The following is a 19,707-nucleotide window of genomic DNA, read 5'->3' as shown; positions in this document are numbered from 1 at the left end:
GTCATAGTATAGTAAGGCATAAAACGTCAAAAAAAAGTCATAGTATAGTAAGGCATAAAATGTCATAAAAAAGTCATATTATAGTAAGGCATAAAACATAAAAAAAAAGTCATAGTATAGTAAGGCATAAAATGTCACAAAAAAGTCATAGTATAGTAAGGCATAAAAACGTCATAGGCATAAAATGTCAAAAAAAAGTCATAGTATAGTAAGGCATAAAACGTAAAAAAAAAGTCATAGTATAGTAAGGCATAAAAAAGTCATAGTATAGTTAGGCATAAAACGTCAAAAAAAGTCACAGTGTAGTAAGGCATAAAAAAGTCACATCATAGTAAGGCATAAAAGTTATAGTGAAGAGGGACAAAAAAATTGAAATTAATATTGAAATTGAAAACTTTTATTGTCATTGCAAGGTCTGCATACAACGAAATTTGGAGCGCAGCTCCTTAAGAGGTGCTTACTAATACTGTAACACAACAACAACACAGAATAATAACAAAGACAAAATATATCATGAAGGTCAAATATGTACAAACATTCACATGTCAAGGTATATCTTGGTATTGCACACTAAGCAGTTCTAGATAAACACAGTATAGTAAGGCATTAAAATATATAGTACAGTTAGGCATACAAAAGGCATAACATAGCAAGGCATAGAAATGTCCAAGTATAGTAAGGCATAAAAATAAAAAAAATAAAAAAACAGTGTAGTAAGGTGTAAAATGTCATAAAAAAGTCATAGTATAGTAAGGCATGAAAGTTATAGTGAAGAGAGACAAAAAAATTGAAATTAAAATTGAAGTTGAAAGCTTTTATTGTCATTGCAAGCTCTGCCTACAACAAAATCTGGAGCGCAGCTCCTTAGGAGATGCATACTAATACTGCAACACAACAACAACAACACACAGAATAATAACAAATGTCAAAATATAGAATAGTCTAAAGGGGAAGGTCAAGTTATGTCTTGTTATTGCACACTAATTAGTACTAAATAAATACAGTATTGCACATGAGCAGATGACAGTGTGGGATGAATAACAGTTGGTTGTTGATTATAGCATAATGTTTAGTCCGTTATTGGCCTTTGGGAAAGAACTGTCTCTCTGAGCTGGCAATGTCTGCCAGGGAGGGCAGCCAGCGGCAAATAACTTTCTGTGCCGTGTCTATTATCCTCTGTGATGTGCTTCTGTCTGCTGCTGAGTAACCGGCGTACCACACAGTGATGCGGTATGTGAGGATGCCCTCATTGGTTGCGCAGTAAAAGGCCACCAGCAGCTTTCTGTCCTTGCTGTTCATCCTGAACAATCTCAGGAAACTGTTCACTGCTCTGCCTTTTTGACCGTCACAGTGGCGTTGGCCGTCCAGGAGAGGTCATCAGATATCAGGGTTCCCAGGAACTTGAATCTTTGAACCCTTGTAACACAGTCTCACAGTCAGGGCCAGGTCTGTGCTGCGTTTCCGCCTCATAGTATAGTAAGGCATAAAAAGTCATAGTATAGTATGTCATAAAAAATGCCATAGTAGTAAGGCATAAAAGGTCAAAGTACAATGAAGCATAAAATGTCATAAAAGTAAGGCATAAAGTATAGTATCATAGTATAGTAAGGTATAAAATGTCATAAAAACGTCTTAGTATAGTAAGGCTTAAAATGTCGAAAAAAGTCATAGTATAGTAAGGCATAAAAATGTAATAGTATAGTAAGGCATTAAATGTCATAAAAACGTCATAGTATAGTAAGGCATAAAAACGTCATAGTATAGTAAGGCATAAAAACGTCATAGTATAGTAAGGCATAAAATGTCATAAAAAAGTCATAGTATAGTAAGGCATAAAAACGTAATAGTATAGTAAGGCATAAAATGTCATAAAAAAGTCATAGTATAGTAAGGCATAAAAACGTCATAGTATAGTAAGGCATAAAATGTCATAAAAAAGTCATAGTATAGTAAGGCATAAAATGTCATAAAAACGTCATAGTATAGTAAGGCATTAAATGTCATAAAAACGTCATAGTATAGTAAGGCATAAAAATGTAATAGTATAGTAAGGCATAAAGTGTCATAAAAACGTCATAGTATAGTAAGGCATAAAACGTCAAAAAAAAAAGTCATAGTATAGTAAGGCATAAAAAGTCATAGTATAGTAAAGCTTAAAATGTCAAAAAAAGTTATAGTATAGTATGTCACTGTCCCCATCCAAATAAAGGCAAAAACTGCCCAAAAAATTTACTTAAAAAACAAACAAACAAAAAAAGTCCTAGTATAGTAAGGCACAAAAAAAAAACTCATAGTATACGTAGTTACATTTACATGGCATTTCTTGACAGAAATTAAACGCATACTTTGATATATCAACTATTTTATTGTTACTCAGAACAGACAAAACAGGTTAGCTTGCTAGTTAATGCTAACTAACATGGTTAAATAACACCAGCCTACTTTCACCTTTTGTAAATACAGTTTGAATGCCAGAAAACTTTTCTTTTTGCACACTTTATGGTTGCACTGTTACTTTTACCTCTTCCACCACTGGGAAAACGTGATGGATTATCACCTACTGGAACATGATCAATTTAAATAATCAATAACTTGCTTATCATTACTCTGACTCACTTTTTGCACCAAAGTTTGCATTGCAAGTCTTAACACTCCTGCACCTAGGCATTCACAGTCATGATCACCATCAACCAATCAGCCTGACAGTCTATTATCATTATGTACAGTATGTTTTGTTCCAGATGCAAATTAAATTAAATTCTGTTATTAAAAGAACAGATTTAGAGGGATTGTGTTATTTTAGCAGAGGTACAAGCTCACAGAGTGTTACCTACCTGAGGACAGTGTTGCTGTGTGGACATTGTGTGTACAAAGTGTGTATCAGATTATACTTGACTCAAATAATGATGAACTTTGTCAGATATTTTTCAACTTCTCTGTGTGTGTGTGTGTGTGTGTGTGTGTGTGTGTGTGTGTGTCTCTCTTCACCACACAGATGAACACTCTCTCTAAACAAGTCTCCAAGCTCAGTCAGGAGCTGCAGGAAATGACTCGCCTGCTCAAGCCCCTCCTCCAAACGGCACCACTGCAGCCAATCCTGATGAACATGATGCCAAATTTAACCCCGCCTCCTAGCAGTGCCAGCCAGCTGTCGACGAACACCTGTCTCGCGGTGCCGCCCCCCGCCACACCTTGTCCCCTCCAGAGACCTGACATTCATTCCCTGCTGGACAGTGGAGACATAGAGGGGGTGGATTTGCCAGGATGCCTTCTCCCAACTCCTCACTCACTGAAACGGCCTAATTCATCTCCGCCACAGCCCCCGTCCAAATCCCCAGGGGGCAGAATCATCGGTCCCGTACACTCCGACCTTCTCTCACCTGAAGATGGTCTTCCTGACGGACCCCCGGCGCCCTCCAGCCTCCACGCTTCCTCCAGTAACGGGATATTTTTGCCCCTGCTGCAGGACCAGCCTCCCCATGCCTCGCACACCCCGTCACCCTCTCTCTCCTTCTCCATGTCTCTCGCCTCCTCACCGTCCATCTCCCCCTGCCAAGGCCCCCACCCGTCCCGACCTGCCAGCTGTGCCAGCAGAGGCCTGCTTCCCCCACCTCCCTCCCAGGACACCCCCCCTCCCCCATCCTCCCACTGCTCAGCTCCCCCGTCGCTCTCATCCTCCCCTGGAGACCACCGGATGAGACCCACCCCCTCCGCCCCTCTCGTCTCCCCCGCCGTCTCCTTCCACCCCTCCACCATCTCCCTGCCCTTGTCTCTGGACTCTGTCAGTGCGAGGAGAAGGCAGGGAGGGACCCAGACTCCCCCTTGGTGCAGGTCACAGCTGCGCCACAGGGAGGCCAGGCCTGCCGCTCGTCCTCCCCAGGAGCTGGAGATGCAGGAGTGGGGGCGACAGGTGGAGGAGGGCAAGTCCTCCACGGAGCACATCAGCTTCATCGATGAGGAGGAGCCAGCGTTATGAAGCTGGGAAGTAGCAGAGAATGAAAACGACAGAGCTCAGATCAGGGAATGAAAAGCAGCGGGAAACAGACAGCTGGTCCAGTTCACACAGGAAGTGCTAAAGGGACAGACAGGTAAACAGAGACACACCTGGGAGGACAAGACGCAGCTGTCAGCGAATCAGTGTGAAGGTACATTTCTACACTGACGAACCACAGAACTACAACAGCACAAATTGTCTTACAGTATCAACACTCCAGTAGCTTCAGTCGCTCCGTGCGGCCGCTGGGACTCACAGGACCCGAGCTCGTCTTCAACGCGGCTCCGTCCACCTGAACTCAACACACGACGATTGCTTTTTAAACCCAGCATGGACGTCTCCTCCTCTTCAAAAGGCAGGTACAAACACATATATCTCAGCGGGGGAGACGTGTCTTTTACCCACACTGCACTGGGACTGGGAATGTAAACTCCTGGTTCAGTCTCAGTCACGTCAGATCAGGTCACCTCACCTGTTGAGCCAGTCTACGGGATTATTTTTTGTTATCTGCCTCTGGGCTGGTGGAGGCAAACACTCATCGACTTCGGATCACCTCCTTTAGAGTCACAGACGTCATCGTCACTCACAACAACAACAAAAACAATCTGATTTTAAACGTTCACATTTTCTTTCCCTGTAAAACAAGCTTGCAGTCAAGTCACATCTGGATTCGTGATCAGGTCGTGTGCCAAAGACAAAAGTTTAAAAAGAAAAAAAAAGCAAGATTAATGGAAGAAGTCACAAACAGCATCAGTACATCACCGTTTATCACCGCCATGACTGTTTACAACCAGCCTGCCAGATTGTAGAGCAAACTCCCACATCACTCCTGAGCTTTAGCCATCCAGCCATTCGTGCCTTCTCCATAATAAAGACATAGACTTCCCTATGAAGTTCTTCACCTGTTCTTTACAGGCAAAGCATTTGGATCAAAATTTGACATAGAAAGCCATCAGCGTCACCTACAGACAACACTTGCACCTTTATCTCAAATGTAACTGAATTTATTTATTTACTGAGGCATGTATTTATTTATTTTTGTTGAAGCGATGAGGAAATATTTTTTTGCACGTCTGGGAGATGTAACAGAAACAGGCTGGGGAGGGAGGTTTACCGTTTAAATATGAGTGTCACTTTCCTAATTCTTATGTAGCACACACACACACACATACGGAGCAGATCCTGCACATAATTCTCATCATCTACGAGCCCTTTGCCAACCACTGAGCTTTACGCTGGTACGAGACAACAGCCTAACTCTAAAACTACAATACCCAGGCTGCATCACTATGGAGGCCTCAGGACTTCTGTACATTTCTTTTCCTTTCTTCTTGCTTTGGTGAGGTGCTTTGTGCGCCATGTTACTTGTAATATAGACAGTCAGATTTCTGGTTTCTATTTTCTGTAACGGGAGCAGGGGAGGGACGACCTGGACTCTTTACACTCAAACACAAAGATTCACTGAGCAGGGCTCCCATCGGTGTCTGTGGAGCTCTGATCCCGTGGGTCATACTCTGGGGTTGGGGGTGGGGTGGTGGGGGGGTGGTGGTGGTGGTGTTGGTTTTGGGTACATAAAAGGGTTTTAAATCAAATGCATGACACAGCTTTTTTTTGCATGAGGAATGTGCCTGCTTTTGAGCTGTCGAGGGGACGAGGGCTGATGGGAGTCGACGGACCGCCCGCCCGCCCAAACTGGAGGCTGTTGGGTTTCAGATGTATTTTATTAAAGACTGCTGTTACATAAGAACTTTACCAGGATTACATACTGTACAACAATAAAGAAGTGTTGTTTTGTAAGATCTCAGACTCCTGTGCTACTGTGGGGAACCGTTAGCCCCAGGTTAGCCCTGTTAGCATCATTTCTCTGTACAAGAAATACCAGGAAATGATGAACCCAGAAGTTTGTTAAAAGACTCTTCTCAAAATCTGAATGTAAAAATATTCCATCTGCTGCTGCTGCAAAAAAAACACGTTGCAACTGCATTTCCTGCAGAGCTGCAGTGATTAGTTGATTAATCAATCAGCAACTAATTTGATAATCGAGAAATCGTTTTTATACTTTCTCAAATGCTTTTCTTCGTCACATGATACAAACATTTTGACCTGTTGGTTGAACAGAACGAGACGTTTGGTCTGTGGGAAGTTATAACGTTATAACATTTTTCACTATTTACTGTCATTTTTTTTTTTTTTTAGGCGAACCAATTAATAAAATGAATCCATTGATCGTTACTTGCAGCCCTAATTTCCTGATCCAGGTTGAGGGAAATGACATGTTCTTGCTTTTTTTTTTTTACAAAATCCAAGAAAAATATTAATGCTATATTATTATAAAATATTAACATTCAGATAATTGATTGTAAAATATTACCTAGATAGGAAGTAGCAATATAGAGAACTATAATTGATTTAAAAAAAGTTTTTTTTTTTTATGATGACAATGATACAATATTTCTGTATAAAATTAAACAAAGACATTATTTCCAGCAACCATCTNTTTTTTTTTTTTACAAAATCCAAGAAAAATATTAATGCTATATTATTATAAAATATTAACATTCAGATAATTGATTGTAAAATATTACCTAGATAGGAAGTAGCAATATAGAGAACTATAATTGATTTAAAAAAATTTTTTTTTTTTTATGATGACAATGATACAATATTTCTGTATAAAATTAAACAAAGACATTATTTCCAGCAACCATCTTTGGATCAGGAAACTGAAGGAAATGAGTTACATTTATTTTTTATGCAGCAAATAAAATAGTTTTTAATCCAGATTGTTAAAGAGTTTCCCCCTGTAGGCAACCATCAGCTGTGATACTAATTAAATGGGAAATGCACTGTACTCATGTACACTCAGCTGCCAGTTTATTAGGTACAATACAACAGTCCTGCAGTAAACCCTCCTTCATGAAGGTTATAATGTTCAGCTTGTGTTTTACAGACGTGTTGATTCAACGTGAGGCTGCAGTTTGTTCTGCTGCTGTTGCATTATTAAATTTTATATTTTATTATTATATTAAACACCTCTGTATAACACAGTGCAGTTCTACAGCACCACAAACTGCATCCTCAACCATCAACGCCTCTTAAAAACACGTGACCTTTCTTCAGACGACGTGGATCAGAGAACGACTCAGCAGAGAAAATAAAAGTTTACGCTGGATTTGATTCTTTGCACGGGACTCGACACACTTGATTCAGACCGGCTTTTAAGGTGAAACAAAAGACACAAGACAGAGGAACTCCTTCTTCAGGTCTGCATATATTTTCAATGATAACATTCATTCTATCAGAGCTTCAGTAAGGTTTGAAATGTCAGGGAACAACACTCTAGAAAAATCCTTCTGGGAGAAGAAATTATATGATCGAGGGATGAAACACGACGTAGCACTCGATTCTGCCGCTGCGGGTGCACTTAGTGCTTTTACCCTCCAGGGGCCAGTCTCAAATTGTTCTTCCTTCATTCCTCGCCATCTACTCTTGTTCTCCGCTCACTTCTCAAAAACACGTCAGAGGAAAGAAACCCGGGAGGAGCTTGAGAAATTTTCATTTAAACTTTTAACAAATGCTCGTAAGAGAAGGGGGGGGGGCTGGAGAGAATGCCAAAACGATAGAGGTGTGAGGATTCATGCGTCCTCTGATCTCTGGTGTTGTGTGCACTCATGCCTGTTAGTTAGTCACCGGCAGGTCAGAGTAAGCCCTATCAGCTCTGGAACTACATTTCCCATTGGGATTATAAAGGACAAAAGGTGACAGGCTCCAGTGCACACAGAACCACGACGGTGAAGAGAAAAAAGAAAATCAGGGGAAATACATTTCTTCTCCTTATATCACCTCTACACACCATGTTCAAAGTCAGATACACACCGGATTCCCCGCACTGTGCCGACAGTCGTGGTTCAGAGAGGATGAATGAAAACAAACGAGAGGGTCAGGGGAAAATAAAAATCCAAAAATATATATTTATGTTTATATTTATATATATTTATATATTTACGAGGTATGTATCCACAAAAAAAAAGAAAGAAAAGAAAACACCCAAAATTTCAAAATAGGCAGTCTGTGTTTTTCCAAATGTGTCCTTACTCGCGACGCCTGAAGGAAACATTAATATTAATAGTAATATCATTAGTTAAAAATTAAAAAAATAAAACTGGGAAGCTTTACTGTCCAACAGCCGTGCTCTTGTGTCAAACCTCGTAGTCCGGTTCTCCGAGACCTGAATCTCCACCATCAGGAGTCCAAAAGCACCACGGCAGCACGGCGGCACGGCGGCGCTGGTGTCTGGCTGCTGCACTCCAAAGAAAAAAAATGAAAATTCAAAAACCTTAAATCACAAAGTCCCAAAGAAAAAAAAAAATTCACTTTGTCCGTGAAGGAAGAGAAAAAAAAAAAAAAACCCAGAAGAAAAAACAAGTGAAACCCTCCGAACCGTTGATTTCCCAACAACCACGATCTCAGAGTCTCCAGGATGAGGTTTGGAGCGAGCACAACGTTTTGAGGTGGTGGTACTGGGTGGTGGTGGGTGGAAGGGAGGTGAGGGGAGGCCAGCCACAGGTCCAAAACAAAAGGTGTCTTTGTGCAACAGAACAAGCCTCAAGATTAAACAAAAACAAGGAAAACAAAAGAACCGATGGCAGGTGTCCCTCCTGACGATTGTTAGTTAGGCTGGCAGTAGAGGATCTCTGCCCTCTGTAGTCATGCTAGGTACTGCTGCATCGCCGTCTTCGCCCTGAGAGAGAGACACACACACACACACAGACACACACAGTCAGTCCAGTGTGCTCAGCAGTTTCAGTGTCTAATGAATAATGGTTTGTTATTGTGGCCCACCTGTCACTGAGGCTGGGGTCAGAGGCCTGGGTGAGTTTGTGCAGGATGTCCACGAAGCCCATCTCCCTCAGCTTGTCCTGACGGTCCTGAGACCCTGGTGACACACGAGAACACGGAGAGGAAAATTAATTAACTCCAGCATCTATATGTGCTGCTTTAAAATGAACAAGGTCAGAGGTTCACGGCTCCATAAAGGACAGAAACGACTTCTTTAAACATTTAATTAACCACAATCAAAGTGTTTTGCAAGACAAGAGTTCACTCTGTGTCTAAAAGACGCATCTCATTATCATCATCAGAGTGGAGGTCACATGATCTGATGCTCTGCAGGGGCAGTAATGGAGGAGGCGCTCGCCAGCAGCGGTAAATACTGTAAAGATTGTTTTATTAATCAATATATATATTTAAAGAACTGATATTACATAGAATTGATATCAATTAATCCAGTTTGCTGCTTCTCTTTGTCATGTATAAAACTAAAGTAAATACCTGCAGGTTCTGGACTATTGGTCAGAAAACAAGATATTTGAAAAGTTGTGATTGGAATATTTCTGTCGTCACTTGCAGCCCTAATATACTGCACCCTCGTCTTCACTGTAGCGTGAACACGCCTTCACACCATCAACGTTTCAGCAGAGACGACAGAACTTCATCTCTCCTCACATCCCTCTTCCCCGTTCCTTTATTCCTCCTGTCAGCTCGTGCGGCGAGTCTCTTACCGTCCTCCTCGTTCCAGATGAGGTTTGAGATGCAGAAGGTGGCAGCGAGCTGCAGTTTCACATTCGAATGACCCTGAAGGAACCAGAACACAAACTAATGAAAACATCCCATAATCAGTCAGCTGGCAGAATATACCACTTCAACAACGTCAAACATGTGATCTGATAAACGGAGAACAAGGCTGAACTGCAGGAGACGTTTTTAATAAACAGTACCATGTAGTATTTGATTTTCTGGAGCATGTCGTCATTGGTCATGATGAGCTCCTTGGCGGTGTTGCCGTCGGCGATGTTGGCCAGAATGCACAGCGTCTGACAGATGAGAAGAGCTGCGTTACATCACTGCCGTCACTTGGACATTTTGTTCTTTGTGATTCATAAAAAGAACAAGTGATTCTCTCTCATGTGCTTCCAGTTCCACAGACACCTCGGCACCACCGGACGCATCCGGGGGGAATGAAGACCGAGCGTACCTGCACTCTGCAGTGCCGGTTTTTTAATGCAGCTGTGGGTTGAAAGGAGGGAGAGCTCACCTGTTCTTTGACCTCTATACTGTGCTCTGCCTCCAGGATGAGGGTCACCGCCTGCATGATCTGCTTCCCATGAGAACTCATGATCTGGTCGATGTGCTGACGACACGACCGTGAGAGAGAGAGAGACAAGAGCAAAAGGCGACGTGAGATGAGAACCACAAAGAGAGAGAGAGAGAGAGAGAGAGAGAGAGAGAGAGAGAGAGAGAGAGAGAGATTCAGCATGCGTGTTGTACTTTATGCAGATCCAGCACATGCCGGGTCATGTGAGTTACTACAACTTTACTGTGACATGCCACAGACGCTCTGACCGTAGTCTACATACACTCAGTGGCCACTTTATTAGGTACACCTGTACAATCCAATACAACAGTTGTTTGTTGACAGGTGATTATTCTAATTCATCTTTATTATTAAGGTTGTACAGAAGAAGGTTTTTCTAATGATCGGCTGCCTCATGTGTAAATGTGGCGGACAAAATGTTAGAAGTACCTTCCAATATGACGCAATTCAGTTCAAGCACTATGTGGAATTATCCTCATTCTGACAGTGTCAACAAACTAGAAACCCTCCGCCGCTCAGACTAGTTCCAGGTTACATCCCTGTTTATCCAGAGTCATATACAGTATGAACTATTTGTGTGACGTTTTTGTCATAATTGCTGTGAAGTCTTGAGTTATGGCTAAAAAGTGTTTTGTGAGGTCACCGTGACCTTTGACCACTACAGTCTAATCCGTTGAGTCCAGGTGAACAACCTGAGCACAACATACAATAGGCATGAAGGAGTGAAAACTGAGCTGCTGTATTGGATGTTAAAGACGGCGCTTGTGTGTGTCTCACCGGGCGAGTTGAAAGCAGATTTCGCAGCAAACCGAGGGTCTTCATCAGCACGTTGGTGTCGGGGTCCGACAGCAGACGGAACAACTGCTCTGTTCCCAAACACCGAACAATCTCCACCTTCACCTTCTGATCGGCCTGGAACGCCATGTTCTGCACACACACACACACACACAACCACACACACACACACACACACACACACACACACACACACACACACACACACACACACACACACACACACACACACACACACACACACACGGTTTGTATTTAAAATCATCAGGGTGTCAAAGAGAATCATCAAAAACACAACTTTCTCTGAATTACTTTGAACGTGACACGATGGACAGTGAGTGTTTAACAACGCAGAGAGAAAAAAAGAAAGACAGAGAAAAATAGATGATGTATTAAATCTAAACATTCACAGTCCTTGAACAACAAGTCACACATTCAGTGATCTCTCCAGGATTCTGCTGAAGTGAAAAAAGGAGTCTGTTGAGACTTAAAACCCTCTTCTTACCATCAGGGCCCAGATCCCATTGACCCTCAGTGCAGGACTGTCACTCTGGGTCAGACTGCATAGTAATTCAATCACCCCCGACTCCAGGATGGGCTGCAGATACAGAGAAACGACCTGGTTTCCAACATTAAACCCGTCATTTGATGAACTGTTATTACAAAGATCTCCTCATTTACAAGTGTGTGAGGTGTGTGTGTGTGTGTGTGTGTGTGTGTGTGAGTGTGTGTGTGTACCTCTTTGCTGGGTGAGAACTCCAGCAGTAGATTGCATAGTGTAGAGGAGGCCATGACCAGGACTTCGTCGGGGGCGTTCTGCAGCAGCTACACACAAACACAAACACACCATGTTACTCAATGTTCATCATTTATTTTCACCCTCACACGCGTGTCCTCGTCCGGCCTGAGAGCTGAGACCGGTTCCAGTGACGTGACGAGACGTGCAGAGACGTGCTTCTGCTGGGCGTCACTGGACTCCACTGACCTTCATGAGGGGTTTCCACACGGCGTGGTCGTGGAAGCTGGTCCTCAGCTGCTGCACCGATCGCGAAAGACTGTGAAGACACCTGGACAAAAATAATAATAAATAAATATAAACAAATGCACTCACATTTTATTATTATTATTATGTTATTTAGTAGAAGTTGAATCATTTTAAAGGTTTGATGCGTCATCCAGATTTCTGGGAGGACGTGGACGCGGCTCAAAGAAACTCTCTTCACGTCGTACCTGACGGCCGCCAAGCGGACTTTAATGCTGGATTCTGATAGGCCACTGACTATCCTGTCCATCATGTTCTCTGTCTCTGTGATCTGAAGACAAAAAATAAAAGAAGAGGGGGTGCGTTAAAGAATAAATTCGTTTGCACTAAATACAAGTAAAAATTACACCTGAGGAAGGGTCACCTTTTTGCGGATGTCCTCGTCGTTGGAGCCCAGCGAGGCGTAAAGTTTGAAAGCAGCTTGTCTCAGCTCGTGTGCGTGTTTCAGGTCATGGTCCAGCTGCAGGTGACAGGAAGTGAGCAAACAGTGAAAGATGATACATTTTGATCCATTAAACACATTATTCGTTAAAGTCATTGGCATCACACAGCTAAAAACTACACCAAGCTGTAGAGCCAAATCCAGTTAAAGCTGAATTTACTCACTGTTTCCCCTCAGCCGCTTCCTGTAATTGAAATAAATTCATTTTGATGAACTACCTTCTTGGTTATTTAGTTTGTTACATAACAGAGATAAGGTAGTAGCTGAATCCAGTCATGGAGAATAATAAAACTTGTGGTTAGGTTTTTTTTTTTTATAAACACGTATTTAAATGTACTGAACTCTCATTTAATGTATTATATTGACTTAGAGGTAATTATTAACAAGTGTAGATGGAGAGCTACATGCACACAGTCAGCCTGAAAACCCTTCTGCTGTCTGTCTTTGCAGCACTGATGACATTCAGAAACACTGAGGATTACTGGGTCACAGCTGATTATAGAAGCATAACTAGATTGGCTCCAGCGCTGTCTGAAAGTCTAAGCAAAAAAAAAAATCTGTTCAAGTAACAAAGAGCCTTTAATTGGCCTTAAGAAAAATAATTGTGATTATTAGTTTTAGCTATGCTATTAGCATGACTGTAGGGATTTAAAGGCTGGTTGGTCGGTACTTTGGTCCTGGTTGAAATATCTGAATCAGATGGATGCCATGGTCACCAGAGGACGAATGCTACTGACTTTGACTTTACTTTTTCTCCTGCATCATCACGAGGTGACATTTGTGAGTTTGGAGAAATGTTTCAACAACTGTTGGATGGATCACCATGATATTTGCTGCAGATATTTAGCTCAGGATAAACTGTAAACACTTGCTGGTCCTGAGTTTTCATTGAGCATCAGATTAAAATGTCAACACTTTGGTTTATGACCAAACTAAAATGGCAAACATGGTGAACACTGTACCTGCTAAACATCGGCATGTTAGCATGTCGACATTAGCATTCAGCTACAGCCTCGGAGTGTTGATGGCGTGGCTGTAAACTCTTGTGTAATGACACAACACTAACACATACATGTAACATCTGGCAAACACCTGCCCCCTTTCCGTCTTGACAACATAACGTTACATGAGAAGGACCCTCCTCAGGCCCACTGACCCACCCTCTTGATGTCAGTGATGGCGGACACAGAGCTGGGGTATTTAAAGTAGTCAGCCAGCATGGCCACCAGGTGGTCGGTGGTGCTGGCGATCCTCTGCAGCTCCACGTCGGGCTCCATCAGGTAGGCCAGCGTCTCTGCACCCTCCACCCTCTCCTCAAGCAAATGCTCTTTACTGCACATCCGCACCAAGCACGGCAGCGTCTGGATGAAAATCAGAAAGTCATATGTACAGTACAATGCTAATGATAATGATGATAAGTGGAGGTGCTGAGTCTCAGAAAAGCCGGACCTTCAGGACGATGCAGCTGTCGTCTGTCCTAATGGCACCCGCTCGACACATGTACGTTAAACTGAAGGAGAAGAGGTCGCGTTAGAGGAAAATGTATACAGGGAATACAGGAAATATATTACTAATGAATAATAATTCACATGGATTTACGTCACTCACCATTTGGCTGCTGTTAGCTGCATTTCAATGGGTTGATCCCTTTGCATCATTCTGACAAATACCTGAGAGAGCAGCTCCCCGTCCACCAGCACTGGCAAGAAAAAAACATAGATAAATGGATATAAGAGGAGAGGAGACAAGGAGAGGAGACGACGAGAGGAGACGAGGAGAGATTTCCTCACCATTCACCAGTGTCATGGAGACCTGAGTGTTCTCATAGGCCAGGACTGAGAAACACTTTAACGCCTGCATCCGGACCTGGAGAGGTGTGAAGAGGAGCATGATATAAAGAGGTGACTTGGTATAAAGGTTGGGTAAATACTGTATATCCACTGACAGAGGGGCAGCTTTATACCTTATAAGAGGGTGATATAAGCAGAGGGGCGATGTTCTGGATGGCGCCGTGGTTGAAAAGAACCGTCTGGTGCTCCGGGGTCTGCGGACAATAAACATCCAGTCAACAATGAATCGTGGTCTGGGCTCCAAGTGTGCTGGACTCCACTGTGTTTGTGTGCGACCAAATACCAACAAATACCTTACAACAGTGGGAGAAGATCTGTGTGATGTACTCCTGGGTTCTCTGTGAGCGGCTCAGTAGAGACATTAGATGGGGAATCACAGTGGGGTCCTAAAAGGAAAACACACAAATGGTAGTCTGCACTCAAGTTCTGTCCAAAATCACATTGTCGCTCGTGTGTGCAGCAGGCAGAACATGTACAGGACAACCTACAGTATAGAGCAGCTGCACAGGTGTAACTGGGCTGATGAAGACAGTTCTGAGGCATCGAAGACAGGCTTCAATGAAGATCAGGTCTGGACACAAGAGACCTGTGAACACACAAAGCACACGTGCTCTTTAGCTCTGTCTCCAAGAAAGTCACGTGGGCTGTTGTCCTCTGCAGTATTTGCATGGGTGAGAATGTGTGTGTCTGTGTGTGTGTGTCCAACCTTGAAGAAGGGCAGGGATGATGTGACAGTCCACCAGGGACTTGATGTTGTTCTCGGTGCCCATGGCGAGGCTGCCCAGCACCACGGCACACTCGGTCCGCAGCTCCAGACTGGACGAGCTCTGCTGGAGCAGGTATAGTAACCTGGAACCAATGAACAAACACACACACACACACACACACACACACACACTAAAGCAAGTTGACCGTAAACATGCCAATTATGTGTGGAGTGCAGAGAAGTTGGTGACAGTGAGTTCGACTCTGTGTTTTTATTCTCTCATAAACAAGTTAAAGTTGCCGTTACAGTCATTTCATGGATAGAAGGGAAAATGTGTCACACAATTACATTAGGGGGAAGAATAGAGTAGTGTGGACTGAACTCAGGTCTTGTTAGTTTTACAGAAGCATCTTGTGCACCACAAACGTCTTGTGTATCCCTCGAGTGCACCTGAATGAAAATTTTAAAAAAAGGTCATAAAGTGGAGAGACGAAAGGAAAGAAGTGGAAAGGTGTGCAGAGACGTACCTCGGCACGGCTCCGAGGACGATCAGATTGGCCTTCTGCTTGTTGTTTCCTATGACGGCATTCTTCATGTCACTGTGAAGTCAGACATGGGCACACGGATGAGAGGTCGCTTCATGGTCATGTGTTTGGAGCAACTGTGACAAATGTATTTCGCTGGCATGATGAAAGAGTTGATGCGGGAACGCTTTAGATCATGGCAACATACAGTCCGACATTTGTGTTCCCTAACTTCACATCTAGTTCTAATGTACCTACATGTACACTCAGTGAGCACTTTATTAGGAACACCATACAAATCCTGTTTTTGGCTCCATTCTGAGTGGAAACTCTACAGATTGTTGTGTGTGAAAAGTGTCAGAAACCAGCACGTCTGACACCAACAAACACGCCATAGTCAAAGTCACTGAAGTTAAATTTTCCCCCTATTTGATGAATGTGAACATTAACTGAAGCTCCTCACTTGTATCTGCAGGATGCTGTGTATTGCAAAGCTGCCACATAATCAGCTGATTGGATAACTGCACGAATAAGAAGGTGTGCAGGTGTTCCTAATAAAGTGCTCAGTGACTGTATGAACCAGTACATCATTGGTACAAAAAATTAGACTGTTGATTGGGAAGAATTATGGTGTGCGTTATAGGCCATAATGTAAAGCATTATTGTTGATATACTGCAGCAGCAAGTCAGGATAAAAAGGAACTTTTATTCTGAAAGTTAGAATGAAAGTTACAGCACAAAAGTAAAACACATTACGTTTCATTAAAGATGTATTTCACCCAGTGTTGTCTCTTGATAATATAAGTTTAGCTAATAGTAGTGAGACTGTCCAGAGATCTGTGAGGACAGTATGTAGTAAATCTAAGAAGTCATGAAGACAGCAGGCAGGCAGAGGTTAGTCAGACTGATGTTTCCTAATTGGACCAGAGAAAGTTCACATCAGGCAGATGTACCACTTATTCTTGCAGGGACACAGAATGAGCCTGTTCGCTTGTGTTCACTGCATTTTTTTTCCATGCAGCCTTTCCCCTGCTCTGCGAGTGCCCCAGATGATATCAAATAGCAGGTGAGTGAGGCTAGTGGAAAAGTACAGCTGTAGCAGGCAGTCAAGTCAGTCAGGTGCTCGGCTAGTGGAGCGGTACAAGCCGTAACCAGAGCTAGTCTCCTCAGAAGTTAAAAATAACGATGTAATAGTCAGAGTCCAGGTCACTGCAGTCGAGACAGAGAGTGAGAGTGTGTGTGTGTGTGTGTGTGTGTGTGGGGGGATGAAGTCACACTGGACACTGAAATGCATTTTGAGATGAAAGGCTGTGCACGTAAACACAGAGGTCATGCTGCTAAAGGAACACCAACATCATGAGTAATGTTTTCTACAGAATAAGTTCAATGTACGATATTCAAAGAGGTAATTCTATTGGCAAATTTAATCAACAACCTGTGAAAGACATTTCAGCAACACCAGTGTAGAAGAGTGTGGCCTTTATTCAAATAATGCATTTCAGCACAGGACCTTCATCAGTGTTCATCATAAAAAAGAAAAACAAATCTGGTGGAGTGACTGGCTGCACTGAAACACACTGGCTGAATAAAGTACGAGCTCTTCCAGTAAGATGGCTGATGAAATAGCAAAAAGGCCAGGTTATTACTTACTGCAAAAGGATTTGTTCAAACTCTGTTTATCTGTCTATCCTTTGCATTAGGGAGGACAACATATACAAATGTGTGTTGGACAAAGTGTTGCTGGACTTACATGACTCCCTGCAGCACTTTCTGTGGGTCGGGGTCGAACAGTCTGTCAACATAATGGCGACTAGTGGCAGTGACCTCCTGCATGAGGACAAAAATAACAGACCCATTAGTGACAAAAATCAGTGACATGAAAATTTCCCAGCTACGCCTATCTGTACCTTAATCAGTTTCTGTCTGACATATATACATCACACAGCAGAAAATGTCAAATATAGTGTATATTTTTTACATCAATTTAGCAGCAAACTAAAGTTAAGAAGCAGGGAGGTAGAGTCTGATGGTCTCTATGTTTACATAATTAGGATTAGGATTATTTCTATCTGGAATATCAAACCTCCAAATATTTAAAAATCAGCAGATATTTTATAATTGAACTAAATTAAAGGTTTTTTAAATTGCTTGTCAACACTAATAGACCCAGAGTCGTATGCACTGACACATACAGCAGCATTCATGGCACCAGGACCCTTCAACAGCTGTTACATGTGGCACCCAGTGGCTGAATGTGACACCAGAAAACTTTGTTTATATCACTGACAACATTAACCAGAACCTTCCACATAACCACAGAGGAGTAAACCTCAACCAGCTGACCACACGCTGATACTACAGGCTTCTGGTGCCAACATGGTGCTGGCAAGGTGCTCAGCACATTCTGTACCTGCATTAACCTGCCTTTACAAATCTGTTTTGAAAACCAACTTTGATATGCATTAACTACATGTAGCTTAAATCAGGCAAATAGAGCTTGTGTTCGTTAAGGTATAACATAAGCCACCATAATATCTTAGAGGGTCTGCAACAGTGTTCTTTCTGCATGGACCTAACGTGGGGGCGTTTCACTAGTGTGATCCTGAGTAAGCTCGTTTCCGCTGCCAATTTAATGCTAACTTTAGCAAAAATACACCTGACGGCCACTGTCACCTGCTAAAATGAATTACAATACCATACTAACTATTTACTAGACTTTTGGCTGCTGACAGAGCTAATTTTACCCTGTGAAAACTCATGGAGGAGGGCACCCAGTGAGGGATGTTAGCTTCACTAGCTTAACCGTATGCTAGTGGTTAGCTAACGTTAGCTATCTTAACAATGTTTGCTACTGTAATTGACAAACTGCGGAGATTACGAGCAAGTCACGTCGGATGGTTGGAATAAAAAGCTCAGTACTGCAACTTCTTTCCCACTTTGCATTATGCATTTTTTAAATGTATTTGGTTTGTTTCAGGACGAACAGTGGTGACAGCACTGTCACTTAGCAGTTAGCTGCTAACTCATTCCGACTGACACTGACAGCTACTTCAGTCGTTTGATTATGTTTACTTTACACACCGACGGGGCGACCGGACATTAACCACACGCATCCCTTCACATGTTCGGAACGTTCCCGCCCGCGCGAGCAAGGTCAGAATGAAAACCGTTCTCACCAACAGCTACGTAGGCGCACCGCTACAGTGCTACATGTTGCAAAGCCTGTAACTTAGCTTGCAGGCTAACAGAAGACACAAACCTTCACAGTTTGACTGATTAAATTATATTAAGCACTCGCTGCTGGAGTTAGCATACTGTAAATCTCACAATGCTATTTGAAACTATGAGAGTGACACTCACAGACAGCACACTGATGCGGAGAGGGGCCTCCAACAAGCACGCCATCTCTCTTCCCCCGATCGAGCGCCCCAATCGGCGCAGCACTCTGCAGACACTCCGCCCCCCAGAGCAGCTGTGAGCGGATTTTAAAAAGTAACTGCAGCTCAGTCACGCAGCTCCTCGCTAGCGTTATAATAAAAACAGGTGACTATATTCCTGTATGGGCTGAGTTATAAACACTAGCAGCAGATATACAAGAAGAAACAACAGCGCTAAGTTGGCGAGCTGTATGACAGACAGTGGATTTGTCAATGAGGTAAATTTTGTTTATAAATGTGACGTAGGTGAAGTCTCCTTAATTTAGTTTCGACACAACAACTTGTCCCATACGAACCATGTAAACGGATACGAAAATAAAAGTAAAACGAAAATGTTTTTATGTCATGGATCAATGACAAACCACCCTGGAGTGTTTTACTCTTGAATACTATGTGGATATATGGATTCTATATTTATTTTTTTCCATTTCCACAGTTGCTTCAATACTACAAAACAATTCTCCTCAACTAATTATGGACCCCCCCCCTTTTGTACTTTGCTTTTATTTATATACATTAAAAAAAAATAGAATATAAGAATATGTGCTGTTGATACGCTTTTCCATTAAAAATTATGTGTTTCTTTCACTATTATTCATACCGATTTTGTAGACCAGTGTTGTGCTGAGTTCTTTGATATCAATGTTCACAAAACAAAACAAAAATAAATAATTCAAAACTCAATAAACAGATTTGGGAAAAGAAAACAATCGTAAAACGACTCACTTTTATTACGAATTAACATTCGTTAAATTTTGTTTTT

At 42.4% G+C, this 19,707-nt stretch overlaps 2 protein-coding genes across 3 annotated transcripts in view; one reads left to right on the top strand and one right to left on the bottom strand.

The window, feature by feature from the left end:
• Window positions 1-3,976, top strand: part of LOC111218266 (potassium voltage-gated channel subfamily H member 8-like) — a 150,733-nt gene extending 146,757 nt beyond the window's left edge. The window contains exon 15 of the mRNA XM_022740482.1: window positions 2,996-3,976. Within this exon, the coding sequence (XP_022596203.1) occupies window positions 2,996-3,976 (981 nt within the window). The remainder of the gene's footprint in view (window positions 1-2,995) is intronic.
• Window positions 3,977-8,374: 4,398 nt separating this feature from the next.
• Window positions 8,375-19,136, bottom strand: armc8 (armadillo repeat containing 8). 2 transcript variants are annotated; one of them, XM_022740613.1, is made up of 22 exons: window positions 18,868-19,136; window positions 17,258-17,334; window positions 15,511-15,582; window positions 14,984-15,126; window positions 14,766-14,863; window positions 14,571-14,663; window positions 14,391-14,471; window positions 14,218-14,293; window positions 14,036-14,126; window positions 13,877-13,937; window positions 13,588-13,788; window positions 12,350-12,445; window positions 12,174-12,256; window positions 11,929-12,010; window positions 11,682-11,768; window positions 11,449-11,541; window positions 10,926-11,075; window positions 10,089-10,184; window positions 9,772-9,867; window positions 9,556-9,628; window positions 8,837-8,930; window positions 8,375-8,735 (listed from the first exon to the last, which is right to left on the bottom strand). In XM_022740613.1, exons 1-22 carry the CDS (start codon window positions 18,910-18,912, stop codon window positions 8,702-8,704), a joined length of 2,022 nt encoding a protein of 673 aa, XP_022596334.1. In that variant the 5' UTR covers window positions 18,913-19,136; the 3' UTR covers window positions 8,375-8,701. The 2 variants fall into 2 exon arrangements, with proteins under 2 accessions (XP_022596334.1, XP_022596336.1); XM_022740615.1 differs by lacking the exon at window positions 13,877-13,937 and having other exon boundaries at window positions 14,098-14,126.
• Window positions 19,137-19,707: the final 571 nt, after the last annotated feature.

This window comes from Seriola dumerili, unplaced genomic scaffold (assembly GCF_002260705.1).
Source record: "Seriola dumerili isolate Sdu_G_001 unplaced genomic scaffold, Sdu_1.0 BDQW01000052.1, whole genome shotgun sequence".
NCBI lineage: Eukaryota > Metazoa > Chordata > Actinopteri > Carangiformes > Carangidae > Seriola > Seriola dumerili.
The sequence above is the reverse complement of the archived record's forward strand: the minus strand, read 5'-3'. Positions and strand labels throughout refer to the sequence as shown.